At 40.0% G+C, this 25,176-nt stretch overlaps 2 protein-coding genes across 2 annotated transcripts in view; both read right to left on the bottom strand.

Moving 5' to 3' along the window:
- LOC142200299 (transcription elongation factor A protein 1-like) overlaps positions 1 to 25,176 on the bottom strand; it is a 524,101-nt gene that overhangs the window by 45,225 nt on the left and 453,700 nt on the right. The gene's annotated exons all lie outside the window — the stretch shown is intronic.
- On the bottom strand, positions 1,801 to 23,557 carry OPRK1 (opioid receptor kappa 1). The gene is made up of 3 exons (XM_075270549.1): positions 23,259 to 23,557; positions 11,142 to 11,494; positions 1,801 to 2,712 (listed from the first exon to the last, which is right to left on the bottom strand). Exons 1-3 carry the CDS (start codon positions 23,555 to 23,557, stop codon positions 2,189 to 2,191), a joined length of 1,176 nt encoding a protein of 391 aa, XP_075126650.1. The 3' UTR covers positions 1,801 to 2,188.

The following is a 25,176-nucleotide window of genomic DNA, read 5'->3' as shown; positions in this document are numbered from 1 at the left end:
TGTGCAAATGGGCCAAAAATTATGTGCAAATTGTTTACATACAGTAATATTAACCATTAACCAATACAGCATCAGCAGCATGTGATAACTAGACCAAGACCTTACAGATGTAATAAGAGTGGGGGAATTTCTCAAGCCTTGTGACCATCCAGCTAGGACTACTATAAAATGTGCATAGTGAATTTGTGTTGTATGCTGCATGTTTTGGATCATAACTTGCTGGCTGTACATCTGTGGGTATGGAATAAAGTTCAGTATGGACTGTGCAGTTGAACCCGTAATGAAGGTCGAAACCGTGAGTCTTTTTCTCCTTAGTCTTTGGAGAGTGAGGAAGCAGAGACGCAGCACAGACACTGAATTAGATCCCTCACTGGCTTGGATCAACTAGACTGAAGAAAATACCCCTCTTAAGACTGAAAGAGCCAAGAAATGTGTGTCAGTCTGAGATCTGAGGATAATTATCTGAGTCTCAGAGAAATAATAACAATAATAATAATGATAATACACCAGATATAACAGAAGAAATATAAACTATAAGGGTGTGTTCACACTACCGTTGGATTCCATCAGCAGTGTCCGTGGCTATTGTCCGTACAAGATTTTAGCAACGGACAGTAAATGGTCCATCTGAAATTTCCATTCTTTTCAATAGGATTTTATCTTGTGTCCTTTAGTGTCCATTATTGTCCATTTATGTCTGTTTACGCCCATGTCCGTTTTTTCAAGCAGACAAAAAAAATCCCACATGCAGGACTTTTCTGTCCATTTGAAAAAACGAACAGCAAGTTTCCATTACGTTTTTCACATTGAGGTCTATGGGCAACGGACTTATAATGGACAGTAACGGGTAGCCATCAGTTACTGTCTGTTATTTTGTGTCCATTTATTTTCTGCGCATGCTCAGAAAGCAGAAACAGCAAAAAAAACTAAACATATATAAAAAAAATGGACACTTGCTAACTGACACCAACTGATGCTAAGGGCAGGTTCTCACCTGCACCCAGTCTCCGCTTTGTGGGTTTCTGTCTTCTGCCGACAGGAGACGGAAACCCTGCAGTCAGTGTCCGCCCGTGAGTGCCCATGAGCGTTTTGCAGTCTCCTGCATGTCCAACTTTGTGTCCGGTAAAAAAAAAACAATTTTGCTTCTGAGACCACAAAATGCTCATGGGCGCACATTTTGCAAATGAATGGGTTTGAGAAGTGACTGCTGATTTCCGTCTCCTGTCCAGTTTCTCAGGCAGAAGACGAAAACTTGAAAGCATCAGTTAGTGACAGTTAATGTCTGTTATGATAGGTGTCCGTTTTTTGTTGGGTTTTTTTAACCTTCGTAACGGAATCCAACGGTACTGTGAACCCTGCCTAAATTGAGTGATGATACAATTATGCATTCAGACTTTGTTTACAATTTCTTGTCAAAAGCAAAGATTTGCAAAAGTGGATTCTGTAAACCATCTGTGGTTCCACTAAATATTATTTGAAAATAATAGAATAAAACTACAAAAATGCTATAAATAATCTTCAAATGCAAAACCACTATTAAAAAAATTGTATCAACCATAATAATAATCATCTAGACATAGAATCTGTTTGCATGATATAACTTGTTGAATGAAAACTGTTCGGGAAAACATTAATTTTATAAATAAATTTTATTTTGCCAGATGTAAACATTTACAATACAAGATATATAATTATGTGTATATACAATATACATAATCAAGTATGTTTAAGCAGCAAACAAAACACTACGCATAGTGCTTAGTGTACATCTCATGGACGAATATGAAGCACAATGTGCAATAACACTCCGGTATCAAATATCACATTACAGCATTTACAATATTTAGAAGAAATACGTCATTTTACTTTTCTTTTAGGTAAATTACAGACACTAAATGAATTATCCTTATACAGTCGACAGCTATATACATATATTTACTCAAATCTATAAGATCATATGTATACTCAATACTGATATTAGAGTGAATGTAACACACCACTTGCTTACTGATGTGTGCATGTGACAATGGATTTCTCAGGTTCCTAGGAAAGTTCTGGTACAAGTCTACTAAAATCTGTCATTGTAAACTGTCATAAATAATCATACCGCTGATGTTATCTGAGTTAACCCCAGTTCATTTGCTCCACCACCTCCTTGAGGTGTGTAGGAAGTCATCTCCACTGCTAGTCATACCGGCTTGGTCGTCCGCTCACCATCTCTCGTGTAGGTTGGATCATGGACAGTGTTCCCAACTCTGCTGTTTCCTTGCCGATCTAATCTTAGTTTTGCAGGAAAGCAAAAGTCTTTGAAACATCTTTTGAAGTTTTCGTCCAGGAATGCATACAAGATTGGATTTAAACTGCTATTGGTGTAGCCCAAAGCAATGCAGAAATAATAGATGGAACTTACAACAATGCCTTGTGGTACGTCTACAAGGGTTTCAACCAAAACAAAAATGTGAATTGGGGTCCAACATATAATAAATACAGCGACAACAACCAGCACAAGTCTTGTTATGCGTCTGAGGTTTCTGTCTTTTTCTCGAGACCCAGACAGTAGGCGAACGCTTTTTAGCCGCAGAATCATCAAAGTATAGCAGATAGTTATGATAAAGACAGGAATGATGAATGCAAAGATGAAGACGCAGATTTTCATCACTGTGTCCCAGTACCAGTAAGGAGTTGGAAATTGAAGGGCACATTCTATGATACCTAGAAAGGTAAGAAGAAAGAAAATACAGGTTAAGGAGATTTGCAAAAGATAATATTTTGGTGTGACTTACAGGCAAAGCAATACTGAAGCAGACTATGAGTGTTCAGATGTATTTCATTTGCCCTAATAGTGTACTATAATAAGACAACTTGGATTTACTGATAGGAATGAAATACTTTGCTTGTATATAACCCAATTATTGTACCTAGTCCCTCCATGGACACATTAGGCAAGGTAACTGTATATGATCATTGTTTTATTCGACACTACACATGAAACTATGTATTTTTAATTGCACTTAGTTGTATTGTACTGGTTTTTTGTCATCTGGTCTTGACTGTTATTTTTTATTTTTTGACACCCTTAGGCCAGGTGCACACAGGGTTTTATGGTCAGGAATTTGACGCGGAGGCCGTCTCAGCTTCTGGACCAAAAAATGCTCTGCACCGGCATCCAGTCACGGATTCCGCTCTGGATTAGGCCCAAATGAATGGGACTAGTCGGGAGGGAGTGTCACGAGGCGGATGTCCACGGAATCCGCTTGAAGAAAGGGCAGCTCGCTTCTTTTTGCTGGTTTGCTCCTGCTTGCGGAAAAAGGAAATGACCAGCTCCCATTGATTTCAATGGGAGACGTTTTTTTTCAGCAGGATTTTGATGCGTATTTTGCGTCAAAATCCTGACCATAAAACCCCATCTGAACCCGGCCTGATGGTTAACTTTATACAGGAGGTGTGAAGATGGTCTGTGACATGGGTTGCATTGTTCAATAAAACTCATCTTTAACCCAGCTAACCCTTAGTAAGTGCAGTAAGCTTTATTATTTTATGTAGTGGAGCAAGTTACTTTCCGATCACCAATAATTTTGGAGTGCTATGTTACCTTTGATCTATGGGTATCATTACGATATTAGTTACATTTGATCTACTATCAATAGATCATTGATAGTTAAAGTGAAACTCCTTTTTCATTTTTTATTTGCACTGTTGTGTTGGGGGGGAGGGTGTTTGGTGACTATTTTTGTAATATTCTTTATTATCCTAAGTTCCTTTTTATTATAAAACAGGCTCTAACTGAGCACTTACTAGTAGGGTTAAGCCATCTTGAGATTTCAGGTTCGATTTTGAAATCCGATTTCCAATCACTTTTCAGCCAATCCCGATCCCAATCACGATCGTGAAATTTGCTCGATCACCGATCGGGATCCGATCGTTCCCGATCGCTCAACACTGATTGTATATTATATATACAGTGGGGTTGAGCCGATCTTGAGATTTCAGGATCGATTTTAAAACCCGATTTCCGATCATTTTCCATCTGATCGTGAAATTTGCTCGATCGCCAATTGGGATCCGATCTTTCCCGATCGCTCAACCCTACTTACTAGGGAACATCTGGACACTATGATACCATATAATACAATGCATCAGTTCTGCATCCTGCATTGAGTATGGATGTTTTAACAGGGTCAACCTGGGAATGCTTAGAGATTTAGTAATAGGAACTTTACAGCCTGTTTTCAATTAAAAGAAAGTTTGATAGGTTAGTAAAGTATATTACCAAAATGTTCACCACACTCCCCCGGCACAATAACGAAAATAAATCAAATGGGAATTACGCCTTAAGTTGTGAAAGACTCAACAAATTTATTCAATTTGATATATATTCACATTAACATTGCTAATAAAAAATAAGCAATAATTCATGTATGTGAGCACACAGCATGTATACAACTCCCATCAACAGCTTCTAGGACACATTCTTTGCATTTGAGTGTTACTACTCGTCTTCCGACACACAATACAGTTATTACGAATAATCGATCCTGGCCACTATCACTGCCAAGGACATGTGTGTAGTAAGAATATAAGGCAACTTTTCAAGGTTCCCTCTCACATTGAATATATACAAATATCAGGAACGTCGTGATAAGGCCAAGTAGAGAACGGCAATCAGTAGAAAATGGATCGTGGTAAATGAACCCATTAACTCAAAACAAACTGAAAAATTGTGGCTTAAGGAGAGTTAAATCAGTTCTAGGTATTAAAACAACCAATTTCAATCAGTCCACATTTATACAAACAGCAGTACTAAGGAAATCATATGGTTTAGTCTAACAATCTAAAAAGAAGCTAAAGTGGTTACCTACTGATACATTGCAAATGTCAAATTTTACAATCATTTTCTTGTGTTACATTTTAAAGATTAAAGCAGATTATAGGTTGGTTGGTAAGTTTTAGCCTGGCCGCAGTCAAGCATATATTTTTTTGCCAATATGATGAATATACCATATGTATCATGCTGTAAAAGATTGGAAATTGCTAATTAAAACATGCATTGAGTAAGCTTCCACTTTACCGCAGCAAAAAATGATTATTTCCACACATTGGCCATTTTTGAGAAAGGCCACACGTCACACGTAGTTCAAAAATAGTATTTAATATTATATTTATTAACCAGGTATAAATGCTTAGAAAACAGTGAAATTCGAGTTGATGAAAAATTCACTTATTGCCCTGCCATAACTTTCATAATACTATATACATGCTGACACTTCCTAATCTGTGCTACATTTTTTTTCCAGCAGTCACCTCATTATCAGCGTAGTTAGGATTACAGTGACAGATATCATCTATATCTATAATATAGGGAACAGTATTCACAATAGCTGATAAATATATACAGTATGTACTCCCCCTTGACATGTGAAGAAAACTTAGCAAAAACGACTATTCCATATAGTATATATCATGTCATTGAGATTTTGCATTGTTTTTTTTTTCACCTTTTTTTATTCCCCTTAATAGAGGAGTATTTAATAATTGATAATTAGCAATAATTAATTATAATAATACACTATGTAATTAATTATTAAAATATAATTAAAATAATTTAGGTATTGTTATTATTATTGATTATTATAATAATAATTAGTAATAATATTATTAATGATTAATGTAATATATTTGTGAAATGCAGGCCTCCCCCCAATGGGTGGATGAGATTAATGAAATCTCATTCACTTTGTTGGTATTATCAAATGCAGCATTTTCACAATGTGGGGCCTTAGTTATTATTTGCTTACTTATATAGCCCCATCATATTCCACATAGCTTTACAGACATTGTAAATCACTGTCCCATACAGGGCTCAAAACCTACATTCCATATTAGCACATCTTTGTAGGAAACTCATGTAAACACAGGGAGAACATACAAACTCCTTGTAGATTTTATCTTTGGCAGGATTTGAACCCACCATGCTGTCTTTAGCCTACATGCATTCTTCACAGATCTGTGTTATCAGCGAAATTAACTATTCCATATAGTGTATATATTCAAAAACAACTAGTAACTCATCTGCTAATTTCATAGTTATTTCAAGCTATTTGGCTATAGTACATTCTCATGTCCCCAAAGGACTTTGCTTATTTGTTGGCAGACTATAGTATTTCTCCATTTTAAATACTGCATGGATTAACATGAAATATTTCCTAATCTGACATTAATTTATTTAAATAATATAATTTGTGAATTTTATGGATTTAACTCTTAGGCCTGGCTCACATCTGCGTTCGGTCATTCCATTCAACTATTCGAATGAAGTCCTGCAGGCAGCACTTTTTTCTCCACATTTTTCGTGCGGAAACCACATGGACCCCATTATAGTCTATGGGGTCGGCAGGTTTCCTAAGGTAACCACTTTTTTATGCGGATAGGTTTCCATTTGGGGAAGGGGTCCCCAAGTGGACTCCCTGAACAGAAACCCGAACACAAGGCATTACACAATTTTACAGAATAGTCAACGTTTTCTAGAATTGGACAGAGAAAAATGTATTTTCCCACAACCACCAAGAACACAATCAATATTGTAACCAGGAAAGTATTTAAGTGAAAAAATAATCACTGGCTTACAAAATACCAATAAAGACTAGCAGGCTCAGAACTTTTTTGACACCAATAAATTATCACATATTGATCTCTGCAAATTGTATCTCAATAAAGGAGCTGGAAGAAGAAAACTAATTAAGTGAAGACAAAACTAAATCAATATCTTGATGTAAAAAAAAATAGTAAAGAGCTTCCCAAGAGGCCCCGAGGACAAGATTGACTTCATTTAAATTCATAGTTAAAATGTAGCAAACAATTGCCTGATTATCTTTAGCTGTGAGCGCAGACATGGTGCCTCAATGACCTGCTTATAAAACCAAGAGAAAGGCTATAAGAATAAAACCCCAGTGTTAAATAACAATTTTGTAATGACTTGATCACCAATTAATCTGAGCAATGGGAGGTCTTGATATAAAATGCGATGGCGGACAGAGTTTCTCCATCAAAGGACAATTTTTGCCAAATCAATACTAGTAAAAATAAAAGCTTCACTAAAATCTTTGATAAAAATATGATTTTATCAACATATAATTCCAGCACTTAACGTAACCTCTCTACTGAATATTAAAAGTCATTACTGCAAGGGTATTATTAGGTTACAATAAAAGATCTGCCGAAAAGATACATAAAAATGACAGACTAAGAAAAGTTATAGAGTATAAATATGCAGTCACTATATTTTAACTTGCTGGAAAATATTTGTATAAGGTTGCACTTGAAAAGATTTTACCTCAACTATCTCTTTTTTCCCCTTATTTTCGTGTTTTATGGTGGCATCATCTTATTTTTTAATACAACTTAGGCTTATCTAGTATAGCATGTTCCTTGTTAGTAGGGAAGGTCCTTCTTTAGAAGCCAACAGGCTCAGGATGGAACACAGGAAGTGAAGGGGAACAGGGATGTCTTTCTACCACACAGAATGCTACTCTGTGCTCCCTCCTCAAAGAAGAGTTATTAGCTTCTCACAGTGAGTGTAAGTAGAGTTTATGTACTTCTAAATATTTCTGACTAACAGTGTAAGGGAATTGCTAGGACAGCAATTCCCCAGTAGCTGCTGTGAAACCTGGGGGGACAGGCACAAGAGACAGTGAGCCCTAAGTTGAACCCCCCGCTGTCCTTTCCTGCTTGCCATTCCTATCCTAAGTAATACGTGACAACTGATCGTCAGGCCCTTCCTTTATAAGTGACAATACAGAACGAAGACAAGACAAACAAAAACAAAGGGAGGTCAGCTAGCCAAGGGTCTGGTAACAGTAGAGCAATGCAGTACAGAAACAAAATCCAAGAAAGTAGTCAAAGGGTAAGCCAGAGGTCAAGAATAAGAATACAAGTAGCAAACAGCAAGATAAACTCCAGCATGCACGGGGAAATAAGCACCAATGTGAATGTGAACCAAGAATAAATAGGGAGGAAGAACCTGCCCTGGACTTGATAGGAAGATAGGCTGTCAATCATAGGGTAAGGCTAAAAGTAACTATTAGAGGAGCAGAGGGAAATGAAGGTGAAGGACATGGGTGTGGTGGAAAACCAAATACCAAGGTGAGGGAATAGGACAGTGTTCAGACAATGCAAGAAGAACCCAAAAGAAGAAATCACAGATGGACACGTCTCCTGTGCCACAGCATGTGGCCAGAGGATGACGCCAAAGCCCAGCAAACATGTTACTAACCTAACAATTACCTAATTGTTTACAGATTTCTCTTTTTCTGTGTAAGGGGTAATTTATTATTATTTATTTATTTTGCTTACTTATATAGCGCCATCATATTCCACAGTGCTTTACAGATATCGTCAGTCACTGTCCCATATAGAGCTCACAATCTACATTCCCTATCAGTATGTCTTTGGTGTGTGGGAGGAAACCGGAGTACCCGGAGGAAACCCACGCAAACACGGGGAGAACATACAAACTCCTTGCAGATGTTGCCCTTGGCAGGATTTGAACCTAGGACTCCAACGCTGCAAGGCTACAGTGCTAACCACTGAGCTATATTATAACCTGGATTTGGAGTCCAGTGTGTCCCTAGATCTATATTATGTTCACTTGGGCTTTTCTCAGGTCTTTGGTTGCTATTTTCCATTTACAGTCCAGTGTCCTTAGATGTATGTTATGTTCACATAGGCTTTTCTCAACTATTTGTTTGCTATTTTCTAGTCACATCTGACAGACTTATATGTTAAGAAACCAGTAGTAGTAATAATGGATGGAGGTGCACTGCTCTGCTCTGTACACACCCACGGCAAGGTGTGCTAAAGATATAATTGAGCTAATAGCAGCAGAAAAAGTGAAAGGACACCCATGTATGAATGGATAATGCAGCCAGAGAACAGATGGCCAGTAAGACCCCGCATGCATTTTAAGATTTGATGAAATCCTCAGTACCCTTTAACTACTGTAAATTAATGTACTATATATATTTAAAAACAAAATATAATAAAACCTATAAACCACAACTAAATCTACTTGTAATCCAAGTAGAAGGTGATGATTGTCTTAAACTAAAGGACCATACACATTAGACACATTAGATAAAAATGGATTATTTCAACCATAACAAATGGTAGAAAATAGCAACAAAAAATAGTTTCATCCAAGCAATGATACATGGCCATAATCTGGAATGAAACTGGCTGTGTTTTCAACTGATACATGAACAATTATATATTAAGATATCTTGTATCAGAAAGATATTTGGTCCTTCTGTAATGCCCTTCACTTTTAGTAATACATTGGCTGTAACTTACAAAGTGTAACTGAACTTAAAAACAACAAAACTATAATTTCCAATACCAACTAAAATGTGTATATGGCTGCTTTAGCGGATCACTCACCATATTAACCAACTTTTAACCAACATGTATGTAGTCACCTTAAGTCTAGGGACATGAAGAGAACATTAGCCTTAACTTTAATGGTTTTACGCACTTTCCAGTCACATCAAACCTTATAATGGAAGTAGAGTATCTGTATTTCCACTGAATGTACTCTACACAGGTAAATTATTAACTTTATGAGGTATACAAAGGGTGTATCTAAGGAAATACAAGTTTTAATCATTCTCATGTTTTGAAACCTTAGTGGGCTCAAAAGCCTTTTTGTCACAAAAAAGGTCACCAGTAGAGATGAGCGAACAGTGAAATGTTCGAAGTTCAAAGTTCGATTTGAGTAGCCGCTCAATACTCGACTCTTCGATTGAACATCGAACCCCATTATAGTCTATGGGGAATAAATACTCGTTTAGAGGGAAACCACTATTCGACTCAGGAGGGTCACCAAGTCCACTATGACAGCCCAGGAAATGATGCCAACACCCTGGAATGCAACTGGGACAGCAGGGGAAGCATGTCTGGAGGCATCTAACAACCCCAAGTCACTGTATTACGTAGGGATCCCTGTCAGCTTGTGATATGCAGGAGCTGACTTTTTCCCTTAGGAATGCATTGACCAGCGTTGATTGGCCGAATGCCATACAAAGTACAGCATTCGGCCAATCAACACTGGTTCTGCCGGAGGCTCATCTGTGAGAAGGCGGAGTCTAATATTGGACCAGAATGGAGGCTGCTGTGGACCAATCTTAGACTCCGCCTCCTCCGGGAGAACCAACATTGATTGGCCGAATGCTGTACTCTGTATGGCATTCGTCCAATCAACGCTGGTCAATGCATTCCTATGCCAAGATGTAGGAGTGCTGGCCGTGTGCTTAGCACTGCTACACCGGAGATGAAGCAGGCCTGAGTGTGCACTGAACCCTGCTGCACACTCAGCTCTGCTGCATCAGAGATGCGCTAAACATGGGAAAAAGCATATCGCAAGCTGGCAGGGATCCCGACCAGAAAGAGCCCCAAAGAGCTGTTTGAGTAACATTCCCACCTAAATGAAGGTAATCCCTAGCTAACCCTGCCTGTACATCTATCCCTGTCTCACAGTCACATAGGTCACCTGAATTAACCAGCCAATTACTTTTTCCAATTTTTTTTCAATGCCTCAATTGTCATAGTTCCTGTCCCACCTCCCCTGCGCAGTTATTGGTGCAAAAAAGTGCCAGGGAAGGTGGAAGGGGAATAAAATTTTTAGTGAGTTTGTCACCTTGTATTCGACTCGAATCGAACATCTCGAACAGCCTGATATCCGATCGAACATGTACTCAATCGAACGCTGTTCGCTCATCTCTAGTCACCAGTGCCCCATAAAATGTCCCAGGTGGAATCCCTGGAATAGATTTTGCAGTGGAATCCAGAAGCTTCTACCTTTACAATAGTTATGCCCTTGCACCCAAAAATAGACTTTAGCCTCAAGTAAAAGCTTTCACACCTAGTATAGCTTTGTTACATTGCTCAAAGATAGAGATTTTCCATCTAAAAATTAGTAAACCTATTGATAAGCAAAATGGATAGATGGAAAACTTACTTTGTCTACACAAAAATAATAAAAATTAAATACAAATAAATAGTAAAAAATAAATTTGTAGTTTTAGTCTATACATGTAAACTGCATGTTCACAAAAACATATAGTTGGTAGATGTACAGAAAACCAACTCACCATCACTCATTTTGGTGCCTCCAAGTACAATGGCGGATATTCCAACAGAAGAAGAAAGCATCCAGATACAGACATTTATAAATTTTGCTTTTAAAGGTGTACGGAAATCGAGTGCTTTTACAGGATGACACACAGCAATATATCTGTCAACACTCATCATGGTCAAAGTGAAAATACTAGTGAACATGTTGTAGTAGTCAATAGATATAACTATTTTACACAAAATGTCTCCAAATGGCCAGGAGTTCATTAAAAATTCAGTGCTTTGAAAAGGCATCGTGGTTGTCACAAGAGCGTCAGCCAACGCCAGATTAAAGATATAGATGTTCGTCGCCGTCTTCATTTTGGTGTAACTATTGAGAGAAAATATAAAGAGCATTGAAATTTAATTAAAATGATGAACAACTCTATTAATATTTCAGTACAGGACTATGTAATAGGCTATTAGTAAGTGAATGTGGTCAATGAATAAAATAGACAATTCTTTTAGAGACTTTCAAATATCTAATGTTCAAAGAGAACTATAAGTTGTTGCACTAAAAATATTTGTGTTTAGTATTAACACTTTATTACTACCACATAATATAAAACATTGCTTTATATGCTGTAACAATGTATAGTAGATACAAAAAGAACAAAGCAATAAAAGAATAAATATTACAGTCCTAGAGTACACTTTTATATCAGGCTATTATGTATACTATTTATCTTTTTGCCTCTTCATAGGACACTTTGTAATAAATGAGAACTGAACATATTTGGATTTAAAGGAACAGGAACACAAAACAAAGAAAATGCATGAAAAGCTAAAAAGAAAATGTCTTTCTACAACTCTTCCTTTCCCTCGCTCCTACAGTATTTTGTCAAATAAAACAAAAAAAAATATAGAAAGTAGCGCTCCGTGTCTCAGGATGGCAGCGTGTCATTCTCCTTCTGTCCTGTCTACAATAGATTACGAAATACAAAATATCTGTAACATCTCTGCCTGTTCGGGTCTCTGCGCCACCCACCGCTCGCATGCTGCAACATCGGAGGCATGCTTGATTTGATTCTTTATTTAGTGTTTTTCATTGCACGGTGTGAACACTGCTCTATTGTCTAACATCTGTAATTGAATTTCCACCACATCCATCTCCTGCACCTTGTTTCCCTGTGTTCATCAAATAGTTAATTCTAGCCTTGCCTGTGTTATTGACAGCCTGTCTACCAATCAAGTCAGGGGCAGGTCCTGGGCTTCATATATACAGGCCATCATCCCACACAGGTTTGCTGGCTATTATGACTCTGTGCTTGTCCCTGTTAAGCGCCTCTTTCGGCAACTATTGTATTACTGACCTCTGACCCTTGGCTTCCCTTGCGACTACTCTTTGGATTACAACTTTGTACTGCTTTGTCTCTCTGGCTTTGACCCTTGGCTTGCTGACTCCTCTTCTGTGTTGTTTGTCTTGTCTGTATTCCGTGTTATCACATATATCTAGGAAGGACATGTCGACCAGTTGTTCTCTGCTGCCTAAAGCAGTGAGGCAAGCAGGTAGGGTCAGTGGTGGGTTCAGTTTAGGGCTCACTATCTTGTCGTGCTCCCCCCCCCCACTTCCCAGGGTTCCCAGCAACTACTGGGGACTTGCTCCTCTAACAATTCCCTTACAATATTGTTGAGCTTGCCCGTTTTTTTAAGCCCCACCCACTCTAGATGGCTCCTGTCTAAAAATTAAATGTATCAGCAAAAGATTAATTATCTGTGTGTATACTGCTTTCAATCACCTGTCACGCCGAACACTTGATTCCTGTGCCCCTTTTTGTATATAAATATGCATGCCTTCAGAAATTGTGTCACACCATGCTTGATGAAGAGACTTAGTAGTCTCGAAAGCTTTCAATCTGTCATCATTTAAAAATTAAAAAGGTATCAACTACTGTAGACTCTCAATCTTTATATTAGAGAATATATTGGAGTTCTTGTTGTTAAAGTATATAGCTGTTTACACCAGGGAGCATGTAAATTACATAAGCTTCCATTTTACTTAATTAAAGACACACTATAACTTTGTCAAAGAGGCCATCAATCAATGTTTCATAAAGTAAACTAAATTGTACATTAACACAAGGAGTTAACAGGCTGCCCATTTTGCCGTTTAATTGCTTAATCTATAGTCTCCATCACATCCATGGCTACCAGCAGTCATTGCTTTCCTGACAGTATAACAGTCTTGGCTTCCAGCTTTCAGAGAACAGCTCTTGAGACCTGATGTATAATATGTCCAAACCTTCAGGCAAATTATGTCACCAAAATATGGCTAAAAAAGTGAACTATAAAATTTAAGCTCAAAAGATGCCTACTGGCAATAGAGAAGAGTAAACTGTAATGAACTAGCCTGACGTGTCAGATCACTATTGGGAAATGTTTTTTTATTCCGTTTCATAAAGATGAGCGTTGACAAATCTATTGCTGACAGGTATTTACATAAACACAACTTTCATAGTAATTACATAGTGTGGTTGGAAAAAGACATATGTCCATCAAGTTCAACCAGTTATGTCTATGAAATTTTATGTATTTCCATAAACATCAATGCTATTTTTCTCTAAAAAAGCATCTAATCCTTTCTTGAAGCTATCAGCTGTGACCAGCTCCTGGGTAGGCTATTCCACAGATTCACAGTCCTCACAGTGAAGAATCCTTGTTGGATCTTGAGCTTAAAACTTTTTTTCTCCAGACATCAGGATAGGGGATTTTACAGGAAACAACTTTTCCCCATATTTTTTGTATGGGCCAGTTATATATTTATATAGATTTATCATACTTCCCATTAAAGCCTCTTCTCTAGTCTAAGCAGATTTAATTTCTTTAATCTCTCCTCATAGCTGAGGTTCTTCATGCCCTTTATTAGGTTTTTTTTGGCCTTCCTTTGAACCTTTTCCAACTCTAAGATATCCTTTCTATGAAATGGTGCCCAAAAAAACCTGCATACTCCAGATGGGGTCACATCAATGATTTATAAAGTGGCAATATTGCATCCTCGTCCCACGAGTCCATATCTATGGCCAGTCAATGGATTAAGGCATCCAAGTAAACCACTGTAATAAAGGCATCCTAATGAAAACTTATGTGTAAGGTTATGTTTGGAGATATGTCCATAATTAGATGCAGAATATATTTGATTTGGGCTGTGGAATTGGAATCAGAGTCCTGGCATTGGAGTCAAGAATCAAGCCTAATTTTGGGTGGAGTCGGAATTTGGAGCAAGATTGGAGTTGGTACGTAGAAAAATCGATGAGTCATTTATTCAATCCTGGTGAAGCTCATTATTTTACTGTATGTCATTGGAATTGAAATAGCCTAGGTTTTCCAAATTTTTGGGTCTGCATTGGTATACACATTCTAAACTATAATATGGAATCATTTGCTCTTTAGTTTGCTTGTTTACGTGGATTACATTTATCGCCAACCGGCACAATTGCCATGGAAGTTAAGTAATATAAAGCCAACTACAAAAACATTAATGGTTCCCATTTATGCCAATTTTATTAACCGGACAGTCAAACTCTTGAAGCAATAACACAGTTTGTACAGATAGATCCAGGATTCAGCAGCCTTACAGCCGAGGCCTAGAATGTTAGCCAACAACATGCCATTGCTTTGCTCGTACAGCTCATCTTTTTGGAGCCAATGAAAGGCAATCTCAAATCAAAGGTTAGTTCAATCGATCCTGGGATCATGATATTTTATTTCTAGAGGTCTTATATTTGGTTTTCAGGAACGGCTTTTCAACTGATCCTAGTCCGAAGTGAATGTGTCCAGAATCAGCTGATAAACAAGGAAATGCAGGTTTGTCATCTAAACCTTTGATTTAAGAGGAAATAAAAATGCTCGCTGGTTGGCAGCACATCTCCCTGTGTAAATCGGGATGGACTGCCCACATAATGCAAATGCCGATCAACATGCTGTATTATCGATCAAGTCTCAATACGTGCGGTTACTCAACCCATATATTAGGGGCCTTGTTTAATGTCTCCTAGTCTTCAGACATTGATAGCTGTAGAGATAATTGATTTTCACATCGGTTCACATACACATATATTGAATGAGTCTCTTTACCTTTACCTAATATTTGGAGTCTACTAGTAAATATAGGTGGACTTCCCATACATTGCATTTTACAACTGCTGGGAACGTCCAAGTGGCATGCATACAATGTTTAGGCTCCAAATTACAATACATAAGTGTCAAAATACTTTAGACTCCTGGTACCATAACAGTGTACAGATGGCCATAGGTAAAGATTTTAATGGAGAGATGAAAGACTAAGCATTTAGATAATTGTTAGAGATGAGCGAACAGTGTTCTATCGAACACATGTTCGATCGGATATCAGGGTGTTCGCCATGTTCGAATCGAATCGAACACCGCGTGGTAAAGTGCGCCAAAATTCGATTCCCCTCCCACCTTCCCTGGCGCCTTTTTTGCACCAATAACAGCGCAGGGGAGGTGGGACAGGAACTACGACACCGGGGGCATTGAAAAAAATTGGAAAAAGTCATTGGCTGCCGAAATCAGGTGACCTCCATTTTAGACGAATAGTGGATTTCAAATCCGGGTCATATGAGAATGTGAACTTTGTGACTATGAGACAGGGATAGCTGTACAGGCAGGGATAGCTAGGGATAACCTTTATTTAGGGGGGAATGTTATTAAAAATAACTTTTTGGGGCTCTATCGTGTGTGTAATTGTGATTTTTGTGAGATGAACTTTTTCCCATAGGGATGCATTGGCCAGCGCTGATTGGCCAGAGTACGGAACTCGACCAATCAGCGCTGGCTCTGCTGGAGGAGGCGGAGTCTAAGAGCGCTCCACACCAGTCTCCATTCAGGTCCGACCTTAGACTCCGCCTCCTCCATCAGAGCCAGCGCTGATTGGCCGAATTCCGTACTCTGGCCAATCAGCACTGGCTAATGCATTGTATTGGCTTGATGAAGCAGTGCTGAATGTGTGTGCTTAGCACACACATTCAGCTCTACTTCATCGGGCTAATAGAATGCATTGGCCAATCAGCGCTGGCCAATGCATTCTATTAGCTTGATGAAGCAGAGTGTGCACAAGGGTTCAAGCGCACCCTCGGCTCTGATGTAGCAGAGCCGAGGGTGCGCTTGAACCCTTGTGCAGCCTCGGCTCTGCTACATCAGAGCCGAGGGTGCGCTTGAACCCTTGTGCACACTCTGCTTCATCAAGCTAATAGAATGCATTGGCCAGCGCTGATTGGCCAATGCATTCTATTAGCCCGATGAAGTAGAGCTGAATGTGTGTGCTAAGCACACACATTCAGCTCTACTTCATCGGGCTAATAGAATGCATTGGCCAGCGCTGATTGGCCAGAGTACGGAACTCGACCAATCAGCGCTGGCTCTGCTGGAGGAGGCGGAGTCTAAGATCGCTCCACACCAGTCTCCATTCAGGTCCGACCTTAGACTCCGCCTCCTCCAGCAGAGCCAGCGCTGATTGGCCGAATTCCGTACTCTGGCCAATCAGCACTGGCTAATGCATTGTATTGTCGTGATGAAGCAGTGCTGAATGTGTGTGCTTAGCACACACATTCAGCTCTACTTCATCGGGCTAATAGAATGCATTGGCCAATCAGCGCTGGCCAATGCATTCTATTAGCGTGAACTGAGTTTGCACAGGGGTTCTAGTGCACCCTCGGCTCTGCTACATCAGATTGCTACATCTGATGTAGCAGTGCCGAGTGTGCATCAGATGTGTAGTTGAGCAAAACTGACTCAGCACTGCTAAGTCTCTGCATTCGTATAGGAATGTATTGGCCAGCCTTCGGCCAATCAGCGCTGGCTCTGCCGGAGGAGGCGGAGTCTAAGGTCGGACCTGAATGGAGACTGGTGTGGAGCGATCTTAGACTCCGCCTCCTCCAGCAGAGCCAGCGCTGATTGGTCGAGTTCCGTACTCTGGCCAATCAGCGCTGGCCAATGCATTCTATTAGCCCGATGAAGTAGAGCTGAATGTGTGTGCTTAGCACACACATTCAGCTCTACTTCATCGGGCTAATAGAATGCATTGGCCAATCAGCGCTGGCCAATGCATTCTATTAGCGTGAACTGAGTTTGCACAGGGGTTCTAGTGCACCCTCGGCTCTGCTACATCAGATTGCTACATCTGATGTAGCAGTGCCGAGTGTGCATCAGATGTGTAGTTGAGCAAAACTGACTCAGCACTGCTAAGTCTCTGCATTCGTATAGGAATGCATTGGCCAGCCTTCGGCCAATCAGCGCTGGCTCTGCCGGAGGAGGCGGAGTCTAAGGTCGGACCTGAATGGAGACTGGTGTGGAGCGATCTTAGACTCCGCCTCCTCCAGCAGAGCCAGCGCTGATTGGTCGAGTTCCGTACTCTGGCCAATCAGCACTGGCCAATGCATTTCTATGGGGAAAAGTTAGCTTGCGAAAATCGCAAACTGACAGGGATTTCCATGAAATAAAGTGACTTTTATGCCCCCAGACATGCTTCCCCTGCTGTCCCAGTGTCATTCCAGGGTGTTGGTATCATTTCCTGGGGTGTCATAGTGGACTTGGTGACCCTCCAGACACGAATTTGGGTTTCCCCCTTAACGAGTTTATGTTCCCCATAGACTATAATGGGGTTCGAAACCCATTCGAACACTCGAACAGTGAGCGGCTGTTCGAATCGAATTTCGAACCTCGAACATTTTAGTGTTCGCTCATCTCTAATAATTGTATATTAAGGGGCATATGCAATTCTGGTCAGACATACATCCATCTGTGTGTTTTCCATGAAAGAAAAGAGGGGACAACTCCAATTGGTAGGACAGTGTTGAGTCTCTGGCCCATAAATTGATACAGTTTATTATAGCTGGCATCATACGGAGGTTATATGATATTTCCAATATAGTTACTGCATTTCTGTGAAGTAGTGAATGTATCCTAGATATTGATTTGAAGTAAAGGAAAGTTTATTCTGCGTAGCCATAAAACATTTATTGGATAGTAAGTGAATAGTCTCCATGGAGCTTCAAGAGTATGTACGAAATGAGATGGTAATAAAAGGGATGACTAGTCAAAGGTTTAGTCTCAGCGTGTGGTTTTGTGGTTACAGGGAATGTATCACCATAACAAAACTACATTCATACAAAAGTCCTGTGTTCTACTACATAAATGTAAAAAGCAATGCCTATCTTTTCTAACAAATAAACCTCTGTCCCTGAACTGGGTCCATAGACACTGAACGAAAGCTGTAGAAAGATGGGTATGCCATGGGCACCAAACCACATGTGTAGTACTGTCATTATTATGGCATAGTATTTATCAAGTTAATAAATTCTATATGGCCATATACAGGTGATGTAATATGTACACAAATAGAAGGTGAACAATGTAAGATGGTGAATAAGATGCTGAAGTTGTTATGATATTTATTATTTACTAGAGGGAGGACCCGGCTTCGCACGGGTATATTACAATTTATGTTTGTGTACTGGCCCCATAAGAATTGTCCAATTTTGCACTGGTGTATTTTGTATGTTGTTTGTGTGTATGTCCATAAGCGTCATGTGATTATGTGTATCTCATTTTGGATGTCAGTGAAAAACCTGTGATCAGTTGTTATGGATACCTGGAGTAAAGCTGTATCTAATCCTTCCCCGTGTAGTACTGTGTTTAGATGCAAGTGTCTAATCCTTGTTGGTGTGGTACTTTGTGCAGATGCACATATCTAATCCTCCCCATGTGATATTGTGTGAAGAGGCGCGTATCTAATCCTCCAGTAAGTGAAACTGTGTGCAGACGCGCGTATCTAATGACTCTGGCGTGTGGTACTGTGTGCAGATGCGCATATCTAATCCTCCCCCATGTGGAACTGTGTGCTGAGACGCGTATCTAATTCTCTGGCATGTGGTACTGTATGCAGAGGCCTGTATCTAATCCTCCCCTGTGCGGTACTGTGTTCAGATGAACGTATCTAATCCTCCCCTGTGTGGTATTGTGTGAAGAGGTGCGTGTCTAATCCTACGGCGTGTGGAACTGTGTGTAGACGCGCGTGTCCAATCCCCCGGCATGTGGTACTGTGTGTAGACGCGCGTATCTAATCCTCCCCCGTGTGATACTGTGTGCTGAGACGCGTATCTAATTCTCTGGCTTGTGGTACTGTGTGCGGAGGCATGTATCTAATCCTCCAAAGTGTGGTACTGTGTGAAGAGGCGCGTATCTAATCCTACTGCATGTGGTACTGTGTGCAGACGCGTGTATCTAATTCTATGGCGTGTACAACTGTGTGCAGACGCGCGTATCTAATCCTCTGGAGTGTGGAACTGTGTGTAGACGTGTGTATCTAATCCTAAGGCATGTGGTACTCTGTGCAGACATGTGTATCTAATCCTATGGCGTGTACAACTGTGTGCAGATGCGCGTATCTAATCCTCTGGAGTGTGGAACTGTGTGTAGATGCGCGTATCTAATTCTACGGCATGTGGTACTGTGTGCAGACGCGTGTATCTAATCCTCCCCCATGTGGTACTGTGTGCTGAGACGCATATCTAATTCTCTGGCTTGTGGTACTGTGTGCAGAGGCATGTATCTAATCCTCCAAAGTGTGGTACTGTGTGCACACACACATATCTAATCTTCCCCTGTGTGGTATTGTGTGAAGAGGCGCGTATCTAATCCTTCGGCGTGTGGAACTGTGTGTAGACGCGCGTATCTAATCCTACTGCATGTGGTACTGTGTGAAGACGCGTGTATCTAATCCTATGGCGTGTACAACTGTGTGAAGACACGTGTATCTAATCCTCCCCTGTGTGGTATTGTGTGAAGAGGTGCGTATCTAATCTTACAGTGTGTGGAACTGTGTGTAGACGCATGTATCTAATCCCCCAGCATGTGGTACTGTGTGCAGACGCGCGTATATAATCCTATCGCATGTGGTACTGTGTGTAGATGCGCGTATCTAATCCTCCCCCATGTGGTACTGTGTGCTGAGATGCGTATCTAATTCTCTGGCTTGTGGTACTGTGTGCAGAGGCCTGTATCTAATCCTCCAAAGTGTGGTACTGTGTGCACACACACGTATCTAATCTTCCCCTGTGTGGTATTGTGTGAAGAGGTGCGTATCTAATCCTTCGGCGTGTGGAACTGTGTGTAGACGCACCTATCTAATCCTACTGCATGTGGTACTGTGTGAAGACGAATGTATCTAATCCTATGGCGTGTACAACTGTGTGCAGACGCGCGTATCTAATCCTCTGGAGTGTGGAACTGTGTGTAGACGCCTGTATCTAATCCTAAGGCATGTGGTACTCTGTGCAGATGTGTGTATCTAATCCTATGGCGTGTACAAATGTGTGCAGACGCGCGTATCTAATCCTCTGGAGTGTGGAACTGTGTGTAGACGCCTGTATCTAATCCTCCCCCATGTGGTACTGTGTGCTGAGACGCGTATCTAATTCTCTAGCTTGTGGTACTGTGTGCAGAGGCATGTATCTAATCCTCCAAAGTGTGGTACTGTGTGCACACACACGTATCTAATCTTCCCCTGTGTGGTATTGTGTGAAGAGGCGCGTATCTAATCCTTCGGTGTGTGGAACTGTGTGTAGACGCACCTATCTAATCCTACTGCATGTGGTACTGTGTGAAGACGCGTGTATCTAATCCTATGGCGTGTACAACTGTGTGCAGACGCGCGTATCTAATCCTCTGGAGTGTGGAACTGTGTGTAGACGCGTGTTTCTAATCCTAAGGCATGTGGTACTGTGTGAAGACGCGTGTATCTAATCCTATGGCGTGTACAAATGTGTGCAGACGCGCATATCTAATCCTCTGGAGTGTGGAACTGTGTGTAGACGCCTGTATCTAATACTTCGGTATGTGGAACCGTGTGCAGATGTACGTATCAAATCCTTCAGTGTGTGGAACTGTGTGCAGAAGTGCGTATTTAATCCTCTGGTTTGTGGGACTGTGTGCAGATGCGTGTATCTAATCCTCTGGCGTGTGATACTGTGTGCTGATCTGTGTATCTAATCCTCTGATGCGTGTATCTCAGTTTGGATATCAGTGTTGTATTGTGCATGTGGAGTGACCGTGTGTATTGCAGTTGGAATATGAGTGAAAGTCTTGAAGGTTTGTATTGGCTAGGGGGAGGGGGGCACTGTGTTTGGAATGCTGTATCTCAGCAACGGTACGTCCGAGCGAGTTGGAGTCTCGTCTTAAACCTTTCCGGGTATCTGAAGTATCTCTGTACCAAATTTGGTGAAGATCGGTCCAGTCGTTTGGTTCGCATTAGAGCACAGACAGACAGACAGACAGACAGATAGACAGACAGACAGACAGACAGACAGACAGAAATTCATTTTTATAACATAGGGAGATATTACTGTACATATAAACCCATAGGCCAAAATGAACCACCCACTGTAATAGAAAAGTCACACACAAAAAAAATTTCTTTAGAAAAACTATTAACTATAAACTGTGGTAATTAGGGCGGCAAAACTGTTTTTTTGTTTTTTTTAGCCAGACACAAAGTCAGACATGCAGAACTTTGTGTCCGGTTAAAAAAAACTGGTTTCACCGCGGACAGGCAGAAGACGCACACGGGCGATCACTTTGCAAACCCATTCAAAGTGAATGGATTTGAAAACTGAATGCTTGGTTTCCGTCTCCTGTCCAGTTTATCGGGGCAGAAGATGGAAACCCACCAGATAGGCTAAAGCGGAGACTGGGAACAGGGGTGAACCTGCCCTTACACATGATAAGATTTTAAAGGTAAAAAGGTTCATCATAATCTGCTTGATTATATTCTTATAACACTTGTTCTTCATCAAACATGTCCAATAAGCAACAATAAACTAGTAATATGATGTCAATTCCTAATACTTGGTGGATCACAAAATATGACAAAGTTCATTTCAGAGTGCACCTAGTTTTACAAAGTTCAGGATAGCTAGAGATTTACTGAAGGACAGATCAGGTTGTTATTTGGTATTACAAGCTATATTACCACTATCTTATTATAATCTATGTTTTTCCATCAGACTGTAGATAAAGATAAACCAATACGTAACAACTTTTGAATCCAAATTGCAAGAAATTTTGTACGCCACATCCATGTCCCGTTGGATAAAATCCACAAGAGAAGTACAGTTCCTCCTACCAAAATTGAATATTTTACATTCTCCATCACAACCAATACCAACTGGTTTTATATACAAAATTATTTCATTATTTGTAAAAGAACAGTAGGAGTCTACTATTCACGGTTTTCACCATATGCAAATGAATCTCCAGACAGCACTGGTCCCCCTGCACTCAAACAGCACTGGGGGCATCCCATGTTCTGCCTGCAGGCATTTTCCTGTGGCCTCTTACACAATTGTCCGTTCAGCCACAGGAAAATGGCTGCTGCACATGTGCAGTCGCCGCTTTTGAGTGAAGATGCAGAGAATAGCCGGTTGCAAGAAGAAGATGGAGGGCGTCCCTGGAAAGTCTGCAGGCAGCACAGGGAATGCCCCCAGTGTTGTCTGAGGGCAGGGGGACCGCCCCAGTGCTGTCTGGAGATTCTTTTGCATATGGTGAAAACTGTGAATATTACCAGGACGGTAAGGGTAGGTGTAAGGGTAGTGCAAAATTCTAAGTCTGTATTTGCTGCAGATTTTACCCCTCTACATTGAAAATCTGTAGTGAAAATCCTCAGCAGAAATTGTTATGTAGTGGATTTATAAATCTACATGAAAGGTTAATTTCCATATAGAAAATCTCCTTAGTGTGTACATGAGATTTATTAAAATTTCATCCACATGGCTGGTGCTGTAATTCATGCAAAAAATCAGCATATTACAATATGTGTGTAGTTTTAGAAAGTTCCAAGAATTACGAGTCATCCTTGAGCTTTACTGTACATGACTTGTCTGTAACACAATGTTAGAATATTAATTGTACATGTATCCAACCAGTAATATTACTCTCATATGAGAGACTGTAAAGAGCGACTACAATCGTGTGGTAGTAACTAGTCAGTAATATTTACATTGTTTATTAATCATTTTTCCCATATATTAAACAACTACACCAAAATCTGTTTTATTGAAAGTAGTCAAAAGTTCACTTACCGTATAATGACAAACATAACCAAAGCATTGCCCACCAAGCCAACAACAAAGACCATGGAGTAGACAGCTGTAATGATGACAGAAATTGTAGGAGAAATAGTGGTATGGTTGCTCTCATGTGTTGGTGACACTGTGTAGTCACTGACGTTCTCATAGTCGCCCCAACCAACCAACAAACTGGAGTTGGGATAGCAGATGGAGGTGCAAACAGGTATGCAACCTGGGGAGCATGTAGTACCCATTGGAATTCTCTTTGGGTCAGCTTCCTCCTCTCGAAAAATCTGCACTGGAGATTCCATTGGTGTATGCAGATGAGGCTCTGGAAAAAATTGTATATTATATTAAAAAGTGTGCAATAATAATAATAATAATAATAATAATAATAATAATAATAATAATAATAATAATAATAAGTAATAATGTTAGTTTTATATAAACACTTCAAATACAAAAAAAAACAAATATTAACCAATATAACAGAGAATACCATATTGTATATACTGTACTATGACATTTGCATAACATGTAAAACAGAATGTACAAAGGTAATGACTATATTGTCACATCTGGGTTCTAATGTATAGAGCCGTAGATTAAACAAAATATTACCCTATAACTTACTACAGGTAGTTCTGCCCTACTGCACATGCTCCAACAATCTCCATTATATCTTAATGGGAGCCTGTCAGGTGTTTTTTTCAGTATAAACTGGCCCCATCACATGCAGTGGAATATGTTTGGAGGAAGTGATAGACTCCCTTTAACTATTACAGTGCTCATATAAGAAAACATGGGAAATGTTTTTGCATAACCCAAATATAGCGTACCAACAATATGAGCAATAGTCAGGTATCAGGTTACAGTCTCACAAAACTTGATGTTAAATTAGAGAGAAATGGATGGGCTGTATTTGCTGATTTTGGCAAAGATCCTTACTCAGCAACGGACTTCAGATTTTCGCACATGGGCTTCCAGGCTTTTCTGAAAGTCCTTCTAGTAGTCAACTTTCACAACATTGCTTGGTAAAGAGTTCAATAGTCTCTGCACTTACGGCAAATAATCCCTGTCTATGATGACGGTGAAATATTCTTTCCTGAATACCATAAATGTCGCCTTACAGGATGCGGTGACATTAAATATATATATATATCAGAATTATCTAGTTTTATCTTTGTATATGTCTTAATTCCAAACTGAATGACCCCACATTTAATCATTATTCTCAGTATTGCAATCCATCCAATGATTATTTTGGCTCCCCTTGTCTACACTGGCTTCAGTCCAGTCCTACTTATGCCCAACACACTACATAATATTCCATGCAATATTCTGCATTACAGCTGACCTATGTATATTTCATAAACTCAAGCTGATTCTTAGTTTCGTCTAAATTGTTTGTAACTGTACACATTATATGCTATCCCTTGTAAAAGTATATCCCTTGTAAATTTGATCAGCACACAGAATAAAGAATTATAAAGAAAAATAATACATAAGCCTTCATTCATTTCACTATAAGGGCTAGTTCACATGGGGCTATGGAGGCTGATATTGACAACAGATTTAGCCTCAAAATCCGCCTCCATACAATGGTGGTCTATGTAGACTGCTAGCAGAAAAAAAAAAGCGACATGACCTTTCTTCCGGCGTTTTCCGCCTGAGAAAGGGCAATAGAAGTGAATGGGAGGCGGAAAACGCCTAGCTTTTTTTTGCAAGAAAAAGCGACCGAAACCGAGAGGCTTTTTTTTTTTGCTGCCATTCACTTTAGGGGAGGGGAAACCGCCTGGTGTTTTTACCAAAAAAACGCTACAAAATACGCGGCAAGGCCCAAAAAACGCTTCCTAATTAGGAAGCAGTTTTTTTCCAGACCAAAATAAGCCACACGTAATTTACATGTGAACTAGCCCTTAGGCTATTC

The sequence above is a fragment of the Leptodactylus fuscus genome, chromosome 4 (genome assembly GCF_031893055.1).
Source record: "Leptodactylus fuscus isolate aLepFus1 chromosome 4, aLepFus1.hap2, whole genome shotgun sequence".
Taxonomy (NCBI): domain Eukaryota; kingdom Metazoa; phylum Chordata; class Amphibia; order Anura; family Leptodactylidae; genus Leptodactylus; species Leptodactylus fuscus.
The sequence above is the reverse complement of the archived record's forward strand: the minus strand, read 5'-3'. Positions and strand labels throughout refer to the sequence as shown.

Bases quoted from the DNA above. Each gene is read 5' to 3' on its own strand.
- OPRK1 (XM_075270549.1), bottom strand. From the start codon at position 23,557: ATGGAATCTCCAGTGCAGATTTTTCGAGAGGAGGAAGCTGACCCAAAG. The intron at 11,495-23,258 runs GTAAGTGAACTT...TTCTCTCAATAG, and splicing joins GTTATGTTTGTCATTATACG to TTACACCAAAATGAAGACGG. The intron at 2,713-11,141 runs GTGAGTTGGTTT...TTACCTTTCTAG, and splicing joins AGGCACCAAAATGAGTGATG to GTATCATAGAATGTGCCCTT.